Here is a 13,707-nt window from a genome sequence, read left to right as displayed (position 1 = left end):
GAATGCACTGCTTTAACGAAGTGACCTGTATAAGAAGGAATTATCGTGGCCCAGCAAGTTTCTCTATACAGGCACTTGACAAGTGCTCACTCACATCTACTGCCTGCATTTACTCCTCACCGACTGAGCGGCAGGGGGACCGCATCCTTGGCAAGCATAGTTGAAAGAGGTGAGAATTCAGCGCGCCATTCAACAAGAAAGCCTGACCAGCAACGTACACTTCCTGTGTCAAGTGCCACTAAAGTCTGGTTGCAGATTTGGGTGCACTTCATGTAGATTCTTTTCAATTTGATGCAGACTTTGTCGGGGGACAGCCGTTGCTGACAGGTCTCAACATCACTCCGGGACACAATATCTGCCTTGACATGCAGCACAGCACATGATTCTCCTTTATTCAGTGAAGTGTATGTACAGGGGTGAGAAGATTAAACGATGGAGCTCATTCCCTGTGGGAGAGGGAACTAACGGCAGCCCCCAGCATGCTGACCCAGAGATGATCTTCCCCTCAGTAGCGCTTGCCTCCGAGACCACCGCCACCCGCACGCAGGTGGCCCATGGAGGGTCGTCCGAAGTCGGGTGGCCTTGGTGCCGTGGGGCCGAGGCTGCTCTTGCGGTATTCATTGATCCGCGGGCTGCCGCCGCCGAATGAACTGCCGTAGGAGCCATCCCTCGTGTCTCCTGCCCCCGAGTACATGTCCTGCAAAAGCAACAATGAGGTGCTCTCAGGTACTTTTAGCCAAAGTCAGTGAATATACTCCCAACGGGAGCAGAGTAGCCCGATGGCCGACATCTTGCTTTCCAAAGCATCCCATCGAAGTACATAGTTGCTGCAAGCATGAGCGATTCACAGCAAAGTGGCTTAGAGAGGTTGCTTGCTCAGTCCACTCATTCCGGGCTGTCAAACTCACTTTGTTCTAAAAAAAATACTGTCGCAGCGAATGAGAAAGAATTTTAATAGTGTGCTGGCTGTATGAAGGCATGTCCCTAGAAGTTATAACCGGAACACTCACCATGTGGATGCGTGGCACCATCTGCTATAAACGGCAGAAGACAGTGTTTTTTCTTTTCAAAGGTAAAATTTAACACAAAACTGTGTGTTCTAGATGAAAAAAAAGAAATTAAAGAAACTGTGCACAGATGCAAAAAAATATATATAAAGCTCACAAACAGAGAGAACAGTAGGTAAACCAAAGGGCTTCTGGCAGCAGTCGTGTGTCAAATGGTGCAAAGCTGTCAGCAACTGCAGCACATGCAACAAGAAGCACATGGGAAACAAATGCAGGACTCTGGCTGTATTTTTTACTAGATAGGCAGCCTATATAGTAGTAACTCTACTTTTGGCTTCCTTAGCTTATGTGCCCACTGTGCTCCTAATTCCGTTCAGTTCAGTTCAGTTCAGTTTATTTCCTTAAAGACCCCTATTCAGGGGTATTACATAAGGGGTGGGGCTACGGCTATAACATGAGGTTTGGTTTAATCTAACATCGGCTGCATTAACTCTTGGTGGAATTTTGACATGCATCAATGGAAAAGCAGCTAAGAGATTAAGAAGTTTGCGGGGATACAGTGGCGGCAACTGACAAAGGACAGGGTTAATTGGAGAGACATGGGAGAGGCCTTTGCCCTGCAGTGGGCGTAGTCAGGCTGATGATGATGATGAGTATATGCTGGCTAAAGAATGAAAGATTACAAAATAAGTGCCACGAGGCCAAGAAGGTGAAGCCAAAAGCCAAGGTTGATGTGCCTTTTGTGCCTTGTGGAAAGCTCGTGAGCATGATTGAACGTGTGTAACATATTTGCGTGTCTGCTCTCTTATGGATGATCTGCTGTGATGATTCCCCTAGATTTTTTTTATACAGCACGTTAATTAAAACAAGCCTCTGGGTGAGCTGTCGTTGACACCCATTGCACTTCTCGCTGTGTTATTACACAAGATCGCTGTCCGTGAGTGTCCTCATACAAATGGCATGCTCGCGGAGCTGGTCATTAAGTTAAGCGCCCCAACATACGTGCGTTCACAAATGAGCGGTACTTCATACACCCTGCCTGACTGGTATCCAATACAGAGTGTGTCAAGTTTCTTAACACAGGGCCGGAGGAGCTTGCCTTTTTCAGAGCGCACTCTTTGGCAAAGACAGTCCAGCTCTTTTGGCACCGAGAAGACAATCCGGATGCCAGCCTTCTCCCCTATGTGCATTGTGCCTCTCATCGGCTGAAGAAAATTAAACACAAACAACTAAGGATGGCCAGTAACCATGGTAAGGAGAGACACTTCAGCTCCACCAAGAAGAGCGTTCTTTCAAAGGGGCTATTCAGTGCTTGTTCTTAGCAGAAATTGCTAGCAAGGCTTTTTGCGGCTGTAATGTTTAAAAGGTGCATTTACTGCTCAGATATTTGGATTTAAAAATGAAACATTTTTTTTCCCCTCGACAGAAACTAGAGATGTCAAGACACAAAAGGACTCCGTGATCCCCATTCAGAAGTGAACGGTGGTACAAAGTAGCCTCGGCTATACGCCTAATGACACCATTGCAGTTTGGCTATGAAACTGGCCGGTGGCAGAGAAACATGCGGTTCCTTTTTTGAACTTTTGTAACTTATCAAATCTCCGTTTTCCGTGAAAGCAGCCTCTTTGTCGTTAGAACAAGGTAAGTGTCGAATACAGGCCGGCTCACATGCCCTCGACACAGAGCAAAACAGCGCCACTCACGGGACCGCTGCCGTAGCCCCTCTCGCCCCCATAGCTGTCGCCCTGGTAGCCGCCAGGGCCGCTGTCGTGGAATGACGGCATGCCATGCGGCGAGTCCATCGACGGGCCGCCCACCTGCAAATGGGGCACAGTTCCCGATTCTTAAGCATGCAGCCCTTCCAAGAGACAAAAGTCGAGTCAAAACCGAGGAAAACACTGCCGACAGATGACACCTGGAGTATGCTTCACACGCAAGCTGAAGCACACGTGATTTCTGCCCCTGCCACACAGGAAGATGTTTGGAGTAGCCATGGCAGCTCGCGGGGCCTGAGTAATGCGGTTCCAAGAAGTTGCAAATTTTTTGCCGCAAAGCTTTTCCCAGAATTCGCTTCGTTGCAAATGAAACAGCCTTTTAGACATTCTAGCCAAATTAGGAAAACACTGCCGGCGCCTCTCCTCGCAAAAGGCAATCAAAATTAGGGAAGCACTGCCTGTGTCCCCTTAGCCAAGGCTTAGTAAAATTGGGGAAAACACTTTTGGGATCCCCGTGGGAAAATTTTTGGTTAAAATTTGGGAAAACTGCCCCCATCTCCTTGGACAAAAAAGTCCAGTCAAAGTTAAAGAAAAACGCAGCCAACACCTCTCAAAGAGCAGTCTAGACATTCAGTAGGTGAACAACGCGCAGGGCTGACAACTTCAGTGGGACCCTTTATCAAGTGTTTTTATTTGTAGAAATAAACAAGAGTTCGGTAGAACCCTGATCACATGACTTGCAGGTGACCGCACAACACTGTCACACAATCTGTGCATTGTATATAATAAAACCTTACTGACGTTTTTAAGCACCATAAAAACGCGTGTAAGGGCCCCATCCGTGTATGGGCCGCACAGTTTTCCTGAAGGAAACGTAAAAAAAAAAAAAGTAGGATCTGTGTAAGCGCTGCACCCAATCTTTCCAAGACCCACGTGGGAACAGCCTTCGAAATGCACGTACCATGCCTCCACGATCAGCTCCGGCTGCGAGCAACGGCGTGCTTGATCGTGGAGGCCACGCAGGCGCACAGGAGCTTCCAGGTGCCGCCCACGGATGGCGCTCGAGGTCGTGGCTGATATCAATCATCATCGTCACCTTTTTCCTTCACCACGAGCTCCCGCTATCCATATCAGCATCAGTATCACTAGCTCCAGCTTTTTGCAGCTGTCAAAGGCACAACGTAGTTGTGGCTTTCGCGTGCTGCCGCCGAGCGTTGCAATTTTAGCACGATGGGCAAGCGCTTTAACAGCTACAAGGCTGGGAGTTTGCTCTCGAACATAGCAAGCATGTGGCGGGCAGAGCAATTTGACTTGGCCGAGGAGCGTGTCCGACAATGGTGCAACCAAAAGGATGCGTTCAGAAACACAAGCTGCAAAAAGCGAGCTTTCCGAGTCAAGCTGTGCAAGTTTCCCGAACTGGAAGAAGAGCTGCTCTGCTATGTGATGGAAGTGCGGAACTATGGCTACGCGTTGGCAGCAGACATGCTGCGCGGCTCATGGGAACATTTTCCCACGCACTCATCCTGTCCGGCCTCTGAGCTTCTACCTTGAGTGAATATTTGCTCCGTAACCTTGCAGATGAGTCGGACGATCCTGATTCCTAAGCGAATTTTGTTGTTAGCTGGCATTATTGTTGCTGCAGCGATAAATGAACTGCTTGTGCCAGCCAGTGCCATTCTTCCTTTGTTCCATCGGAGCTCCGCCCGCTGTGGTCGGCGTGCGCTCGGTAGAGCGGGCAATTACAGGGTGGGGTCCAACGTTTTCGAACTGCGTCAGCCGCGGCTAAGCAATGAAAACGTATTTACCCCGGCCCTATTACAGCCTCATAGCACTAAACAACTAAAGCAGTTTTGGTTTGGTTTATTGGGGTTTAACGTCCCAAAGCGACTCAGACCATGGGGGACGCCGTAGTGAAGGGCTCCGGAAATTTCGACCATCTGGGGTTCTCTAACATGCACTGACATCCCAGAGTACACGGGCCTCTAGAATTTCGCCTCCATAGAAATTCGGCCGCCACAGCCAGGATCGAACCCGCGTCTTTCGGATCAGCAGCCAAGCGCCGTAACCACTGAGCCACCGCTGCGGGGCCAAAGGAGCTCCGAAACTACTAGGTAATGAGGTACACTTCAACGCAAAACGAGACCTGCCAACATTTTTGTGCTTCACAAAGCGAAAGCGGTCAGCACTGCACTCACGTTGTATCTCTGACTCTGTCGTAGCTGCTGCAAGCTCTTCTGCAGGTCAATGTCCTGGAGGCCGCGAGCGACCGCAGCAAACTCGTCGTCATGATAGCCTCCGCCACCACCTCCACCGGTCATGTTGAGCAGCCTCTGCTGGAGCTGGATCATGGTCTCCAGGGTGGCAGCCACCGAGCTGGGGTCGTTGGGAGGCCCAGAGCCACGACGCTCCGTGTAGTCCTCCAGCATGCCGGACTGGAAGAAGCAAGGTCACATCAATTGGAGACACGTCAGGACACTGTGCTACTGCATTCGCATAGTCTTTGGCCAAATGGCATCCATGTTCAAGGGGCTCCCCAAAACTACCCTTCATACATATACACATAAATCATATTCGAATATTTGCACACCCCCAATATTCTTCCCTGCCCCAATGCTTGGCACCCCTTCAGTCATAAAATGCATCCACCGAAGCCATGACGGAAAAAAATCTTAACAAATGCACAATCAAAGAAAAAGATAAGAAAAAAAACATACCCTGACTTGGTTTGAATGGCTCAGTGTCATCTTTTTACCTCCCAGCTATCCAGCAATGCACAAAGTAAGAGGTACAGTATAATGCCACCACAAACCACTAAGCGATGAAAAATATTTTTACTGAAAGTATGAAATAAAATCTGGCTGGAAAAAAAAAGCTTGTCTGAAATGACTACTTAATTTGATTAAATGAAGTCCAGGATCACTATCCCACTTCAATGAACTAGCTAATAAATGTGCCGCCCAAGTCCCTTGCCCCAAGTACAAGAGAATATCAATATTACAATCACGGATGATATGAATTCCCAAATTCCCTGGCTGAAATTTGGATACTCTGAACACATGACCAAGCCTCTAAGAATTATACAAAATGCAGGAGCCATGATTGCACCCACTGGCACAAAGTGATGCCTCTGTTAGCCGTACAGTATCCATGAACGCCAGCCTCAAAGCATGCATCGCGACCACCAAGCAGGTGGCGCGCGGCCGTAAATAAATCTCATCAGCCATCAATGTCTTTGCATGAATGCATTTCTCATGATTGCATTGGCATTAGCTGGGACCACGTTGGCAGTTCGAATCATCCGGATTTCCGAATTAATGGGGGTCGAATTAATGAGGTTTCACTGCAATAACGGTAGGTGGCAAAGAGCTGGAAAGTGAGACAGGATGGGCTTGGACTCCGCCAGTTATCATTCCCGTCACGCACCGGGAGAAGGAACCAGAGTCACGCCTGCGCACATTAGGTGGCAGCCTCAGCTCCTTCGTATTCACCGCAGCTCTTGGTTGCTGGAATACAGTAGACTCATGATAATTCAAACTGCAAAATTTTTGTTGGCTGGCTACATTTTCAATGCGTTTAAGGGGGGAGCCTGGTCTTGAAAAGAAAATGTTATTAATCTGCTCGTAGTTATGAAATTTTCAGGGCACATGTATTTTCGTGCCCTGATTCTAGATATGTCATTTAGTAATTTCATGTAAAGCAATTCCTTGAGCACTTATGTAATCTTTATGCAAGTATTTTGCAAAGAGTTTTGAAGAAAATTTGCTGCAGGAAACTCGCTGAAATGTATGCCATTGGGTTCTCTTGACACCAAGGAATACAATAAGGGTAAAATTATCATCCTGCTTATCATAGAACTTGAGTAATAGGGTACTGAAGCTGCCACTTCACAAACAGGTAAACACACTTTTCTTCTCATTTCTGAAGTGACAATTTCAAAACTCTGTAACTTAAGTTCTATGATAGGTAGGAAAACAATTTTACTCTTATTGCATTCCTTGGTGTCTAGAGAACCCAATGGCATACATTTCAGCAAGTTTGCCGCAGCAAATTTTTTTCAGAATTCTTTCCAAAATACTTGCATAAAGATTACATAAGTGCTCAAGGAATAGTTTTACATGAAATTAAATGACATATTTAGAATCAGCACACAAAAATACATATCCTCTGAAGATTTCGTAACTGTGACTTCATTAATAAAAAATTATTTTTCAAGACCAGTGTCCCCCCTTAAAGCCTCTAAATTCGTAACACGGGTTCCCTGAAATTAGCTAAATTCAAACTTTCTGGATTGCTCCAACCCACCCGGCGCTCGCAAAAGAGCTGCCGCCAAGGTCGGATACGTCAGGATTGCAGTGCTGCGTGAGCTAAGATTTGGCCTCTCCGACCGGTTAACCTCGTATGTGATCTGAAGGGAGGCCGTGTCATTCGAAGTCGTCCCACTGCCGCCGCACAGTCATTTCCGCGAGCCACAGCCAGGTGCGCACCAGCTCAGACGCTGATCGATGCACAGCTTGTCTGTTTTAGGAGCGTGAGCTCTTACTCATCACGTTTCCAGATTTCATGGGGTCTGCTACCACCCTGAGATAGCAGCGCCATCTAATGCAGCAACTAGAAAACAGCACATCTAGCATTGAGAATTGTAGCGCCATCTACAGTAGCACTGTAGAAACAAACACCTGCCACGTGCGAATGGTGACGTCACGGTCCAATATTGTGAATAGGGGTGGAACTATGTGAGTATGACGTCAGGGAAATTCTAGTAAACCAAACAGCTAACGCTAGTTTTCGATAAAAAGCAGACGACCATATCTTCTTTCTTCAGCAGTTAAATTTGCTGCAGTAAGAGACTGTTCTCTGAAAGGCTTTTTGTACTTACTCAATTGTTAGAACTTCGAATCATTGGGACCTTCTTTCGAGTTCTTTGAGGTCTCAATTGATGCAGTTTTACTCTACTGGCAAACCAGTGCATTACTGATGAAACTGCACAAGTAAGCTAAACTGGGCTAGTCGGAGCAATTGCATCTTCGAAAAACGTAGCGCGAAACACAAGACACAGGTAAGGTGAAGACAGGACACGAGCGCTCGTGTCCTGTCTTCACCTTACCTGTGTCTTGTGTTTCGCGCTACGTTTTTCGAACATGCATTACTGATGACTTTCTTTTCGACCACACAACCAGCTGGAGACTGCCGGTTGAGTAAAGGCATCAGTGCCGTTCACCCACATGTTATGTGGTGCTAAAGCATTAGCTATGTTTGCACAGTGAAACAGTTCTAAAATACTATTTGTACGCAGGGATGTCCATAGAGCAAATCACATTCAGTTTCGGGTCCATATTAAGGGGCACTTCTGACAATTCAAGCTTCATATAATTCAAACAAAAATCTCTGTACCCTTAAAGATGCACTGAAGAGGAATCTGAACTTGTCTTTTTGCCGCGGGAACTCGATCTACACGTTCCTAGCTTTCTTAGAAACAGCGATTTACTGCCCTGTGTGGCCGATTTCCCCAATTAAATCGAATTAGCGTCCGGCTCCCGCCTTTTTTTCTTTAATTCTGCCTCGTACGGTGGGCGGAGTCGACCAACGTGTGGAGCGCCTTTCACCCAGTCCCGTGGCGGCTTGCCGCTCTGCCATCGGCGGAGTAATACGTATTAGTCCGTATTAGCAAATAGTCCGCGCGTATTTTTATTTTTTCGGGCTTATTTTGCGGCTATATTATCTGCGAATGAAACTATTTATTCATGGAAACCTAAAAAACAAAATAAAGCGAAAGCAAAGCCTCCACGGGACTGGGTGAAAGGCGCTCCACGCGTTGGTCAACTCCGCCCACCGTACGAGGCAGAATTAAAAAAAAAGGCGGGAGCCGGACGTTAATTCATTTTAATTGGGGAAATTGGCCACACAGGGCAATAAGTCACTGTTTCTAAGAAAGCTCGGAACGTGTGGATCGAGTTCCCGCGGCAAAAAGACATGTTCAGAATCCTCTTCAGTACACCTTTAAAGTTTGTATCAATAAGAGGCCTACTGCAGTATTTTGGCACAACCTGGGCGCCAATGCTATAGCATTCCCACTATGCGTAAGGAATGGTGGTTGAATAAGTATTACCATGTTAGGGGCGTCGTGCTCAGAAATGTTACTGCAGTAGAGAAACCGGAGAAGAAGGCCGGTATTAGCACGAGGAGGCAGGGATGTCGTACCTGGGGTGGCGGTGGTGGAAGACCGCCATCAAACGGCGGTCCAGGCTGCGGCGGTCCCCCATACATGTCCCTGGCAAAGGGGGGTTCGACGAAAGGCTCGGGCGAGCGCTTGCGCGGAGGAGGGCCACCCGACCAGATGTCCCGCGGAGGAGACCGCATGCGAGGCGGACTCCACGGGGGCATTGGTCGCCGTGAAAAGGGCGATGGAGAACGCATTCGTTTGCGGCCCGGTGGCGGAGCCTGCAGTACATGGTGCGAGTCAGTGACTGAGACGGAGGAAGGGCATCATCACTGAGTTGCACACAACTCCTTCAAGCACTAATTAATGGCTGTCCAGCGAGGGGAAAAGTTTCAAATTTACTTCCAAGAAGGGAGCACCCCGAGGATTACCGTATATTGCCGTGTGAACACAATTTTTACAATAAGGGCCCCCTGGGCATCGCCAACTTGCTCGCTGAACTGTTCTGTGCACGTCTGAAACAGTTCAGAAAAGAGACGTTTTTACACCTCCCTCGCCTGATGCAAAGTCTATAAGGCGACATTTCAAAAACCACCACCGAAAATTAGGGAGGTGTCAACCCATACACAGATGCTACCAACTTGCGAGGTCTAAGGTGGTTTCTGTATAGCAGCAGGTACCGTATTTACTCGCATATAGTACCGTATTTACTCGCGTAATAGGCGCACTCGCATAATAGGCGCACCCCTAGTTAGGGCGCGAAAAATCAGATTTTTTTATTTCCGCGCATAATAGGCGCACCCCGAACTCTGCACTGTGATCAATACTGTATTTACACGATTGCAAGCCCACGCCTCGCCACCCCCCGCTTCCCAATCTTTATTTTAACAAAGTTTTTGCTGAAATGACTAACAGTCCCTACTAGTGCTGCTGCCGTCGCAGCTGCTGCGGACCCACAGCACGTACAACATTGAGTAAAGCAGAAATTTGGGCAAGTTGGCATGTATTCATTTTTGAAATAGCGCAACAAAGACGGGACGTGGAAACTAAGGGGTAAAGACAAACAGGCGCTGCCTGTTCGTCTTTACCCCTTAGTTTCCACGTCCCGTCTTTGTTGCGCTGTTTCAAAAATGAACACGTACAACGACATCGCGTAGAACAGCCGCACGCAGTTTTCAGAGATGCTCACTTTAAACGTCTGTTTGGAAAGCTTCATCTCCAGCCGGAAACGTTCCCGACTTAGGCCCACAAAAACCTCGGCGCTTGGAGTCGCGTACGAAAATTTAGGGACGCCGCAGTCGCAACTGCCGCACTTCTCGGCCACGTTGTATTTTCCGACTTGCCGCATGCTTGCCGTGTTCGAGAGCAAACTCCCAGCCGTGTAGCTGTTAAGGTGCTTGCCCGTCGAGCTAAAACAGCAACGCTCCGCGGCAAAGCCATAAACCATGATAACTATCGCACTACCGCAAATCCCGGCACTTGACAGCAACAACAACAAAAAAAAAAACGAGCTGGAGATGCTGATGGCGATATAGATAGCGAAAGCTTGCGGCGGAGGAAAACGATGATGATGATGATGATAAGCTTGGCCTTGGGCGCCCTCCGTGGGCGGGGTCTGAAAGCTCCTGTGCACGTGTGTGGCCTCCGCGATCAAGCGCCCGTTGCGCGCAGCCGGAGCCGATCGCGGAGGCCTCGGTGCGTGCCTTCCGAAGGCTATTCCCGCGTGTGTCGTGGAAAGTTTCGGTGCGGCCCTTACACGGATCTTTTTTTTTTTTAACATTTTCTTCGCGAAAACGGGGTGCGGCCCGTACACGAGTGCGTTTACGCGGTGTGTTCAATTTTGCGAGTAGAAAAATTTCCGGAAATTTTACCCCGCGTAATAGGCGCACCCGAACTTTGAGCCGGATTTTCTGGCAAAAAAGTGCGCCTATTATGCGAGTAAATACGGTAGGTCGACCACGAGTATAGGTCGACCCCTATACATTGGGCTCACCGAGAAATAAAAAAAATATTCAAATATAAGTCGACCTATCTCTTTTTAAAAACATGCACGTACGACGTAGGACAAGCACACACTTCATCTGACTTTAATCTCTGAAAAGCGAGCAAATATACAGAAACCTAGGCATGCGCAGAACGAAACCTGATGTTCAATCAACAGAACTGTTCAAGATACGAAATCTCAGCTTTAAAAAGGGTCACAGATGTATCGCAGGCACAACTTTTTCCTCTTTTTCTTATGTGGTACGCCTCCACAACCTCCCGTGCTTCACTATCACCGCTCCTGCCCAGAACGCCAAAATGCACTGCTTCCTAAGCTGTGTACCACGATAAGACCACAGAAATGAGCGAAAGAGCAATGCGGGTACACACAGCAATTCCCTGTGTGCACCTGCATGATGATGATGAAAACAGCGACAGCTTTCCCGAACAAGCATTGCATGGCGCGAGAGGAAAGCTGTGGTAATGTCCACAGTGTGTGTTGCTCCAGAATCGGGAAAATACAGGATCGTTGAGTTCGAATGATGTGGTTTGGAACTGGTCAGTTGGGGGGCGCACAAGTGTGGAATGCAAGATGGGATGCCATTTCACCCCCTCTATCTCCATTTGCCTGCGACTGCAACGTTACATGTTCAATGCGTCGAGCTGCTCGCACTTGTTGTTTGGTGCTGGTTTTCAACGTGCCACTTGGTGTGACAATACAAAAGCATAAGTTTTAAACAGTGTAGCATGTACATTATATCAAGGTCAACTTCATCAACATCTACATTACCCGAGGTTCAAACTACACATCAAACTACACACGCTTCAATAGGGGCAGCACCAGGGAGTTGAAACTTCATAATTATTGAAGAATTCACTACACGGTACTTCGTTACATCCAGGTTTAAGTGAATTATGATACATTATTATACTTTATGCTCATTCATTATACTATAATCCCCCCAAATGATTTAGTAAATCAAGCTGCCGCACCAAGGCCACCCAAAGAGAGACGACCAACTTCCCACCAGGTACCGAATAAGACCCCAATAAAGCAGAGCAACCAACAACACTCAAACTTGCTTTGATCAGGAGAGGCATGACAACAACCAACGGTCTCATAAAACACCGTTGCATTAGTTCCACAGAAGGCCAACAACAACTAGTATTGCTACGGCACAGCACATTGCTGCGGTACTCGTTTCGCTGCAATGTTCGTTGTACAAGAAAATCCTGAGACTTACCGCCTGCATGCTTGCAGCAAGGCGATGGGACCGGGTGGTAAAGTGCTGCGCGTCGGAGAAGGAAAGAAATACAGTCAGTCTCCCTTTGATTCACACACACGAAGTGCGAGCAAGACATCTCGGGACTGAACAGTCATCCCCCAACAGCCGTAGCAATGAGTCCTGCATGTTCTTGGAACTGTCAAGCCCGCCGTCAAAGACAGTGAGCTAGAGAATGAGGTTCAGTGTGGAGAATGCCCGCTCCCCTCAAGATTAAGTGCAAAAAAAAAAAACATACGACAGCACACAAAGGAAATACCGAATAGCACTAAGAGAGCTTACAAAACAGCAATAGCATGATCGTTACAGCGTCTGACTTAGTCAAATCATTAAACTCAACAATCTAATGTAAAAGGGGCTTTGCCAGCGCAACGGGATGGCATAGAGCAAGATAACAGGACAGCGCTACCCTTCTGTGCCAGTAAGAACCAACATGAGGTTTTGCTGCTTACTGATTCTATGCCACCACTCTCAACAGATACGTAGTCCGCGTGTGCATGAGCAACGAAACTGCCTATGCACCGTCTTATACCCCTGTCACACGGGCACTTTTGATGCTCATTGAACTCGATCTGCATCGAGATTTTTGAGCACGCTTGAAACATCCGGTGCTACACGGGCATTTTCAATACTCCTTGAGAAGTTTCCCTCATGTGTGTTAGGTGGCGCCAAATGTTCCTCCAACAGCCATAACAAGGTGATGTCCGGCAACACTGTGCAGTCGGGGGCAGCGGCAGCCAAATCCGTAGCCAGACGTGCGACGCACCTCTGTGCCTCTGCTGTTGTGTGACGGAACCCGAGGGTCCACAACGCCTCCGCGATTTCTGCGTAGACTACGGCGTTTCTCTTCTGGCGCCGCAAATTATCTAGGCGGTCTAGCCAGCAGTCGATGAGAGCGGCGGTCTCGCGCTCGCTCCACAGTTTGCACGTCGACGAGCAGGAGGACGCCATCTTTGTTGTTTACACTGACGGCGAAGCTTGGAGCGTGGTGCCGAGATTATATATAGATATGTTTGCATATAAGCAGGCATAGTGCCTGAAAATGTTCTGTCTTGCATTTTAATCAATTACAACAACAACAGTTGTAGTTTTGTTTTGTTAACTAGTGTTCATTTTGTGGGAATCTGGCTTTCCGCCGTCGCCTTTGCGCGGCTGTGCCGGCCTACCGCGTCGTTTCTCCTCTTTCCCTTGCTCCCGCCTCAGGCGGTGGAGAGGCGGCTGGGTGACTAATCACTGTCATTTAGCCACAGCTCCGCCCCGGCTCCCCAAGGGCCTTTGCCATTGGCGCCTTTTGGCGGGAATCCGGGACCCGTTTTGGCGGCCGCGCATCCCGCGACCGTCCGAGCGGGGCCCAGAGAGAGAGATCCCTCCGAGACAGCGTAAGGTGCGTACGTTACTGTTTGTCCGTGCCGGCCTTTGCCGCTCGGACCAGTGCATATACTCGAGCTCGCCCGCACGTGTCCTCTGACCTGCAGCGGCTCGAGCCTGTCCAGCGGGGTCCAGCGACCTCAGACAGGCGTACCTTGCGTTGAATGCCCACTCTCTCTCGCAACCGGCCCAAC

At 48.4% G+C, this 13,707-nt stretch overlaps 1 protein-coding gene across 1 annotated transcript in view; it reads right to left on the bottom strand.

The window, feature by feature from the left end:
* Positions 1-354: 354 nt before the first annotated feature.
* Positions 355-13,707, bottom strand: part of LOC149360203 (uncharacterized) — a 46,457-nt gene continuing 33,104 nt past the window's right edge. The window contains exons 10-14 of the mRNA XM_089572208.1: positions 12,107-12,151; positions 8,921-9,160; positions 4,918-5,154; positions 2,711-2,824; positions 355-697 (exon numbers count right to left, since the gene is read on the bottom strand). Coding sequence (XP_089428334.1) covers positions 506-697; positions 2,711-2,824; positions 4,918-5,154; positions 8,921-9,160; positions 12,107-12,151 — 828 coding nt within the window. The 3' untranslated portion in view covers positions 355-505. The remainder of the gene's footprint in view (positions 698-2,710; positions 2,825-4,917; positions 5,155-8,920; positions 9,161-12,106; positions 12,152-13,707) is intronic.

The sequence above is a fragment of the Amblyomma mixtum genome, chromosome 2 (assembly GCF_055824585.1).
Source record: "Amblyomma mixtum isolate Tamu chromosome 2, ASM5582458v1, whole genome shotgun sequence".
Lineage (NCBI taxonomy): Eukaryota > Metazoa > Arthropoda > Arachnida > Ixodida > Ixodidae > Amblyomma > Amblyomma mixtum.
The sequence above is the reverse complement of the archived record's forward strand: the minus strand, read 5'-3'. Positions and strand labels throughout refer to the sequence as shown.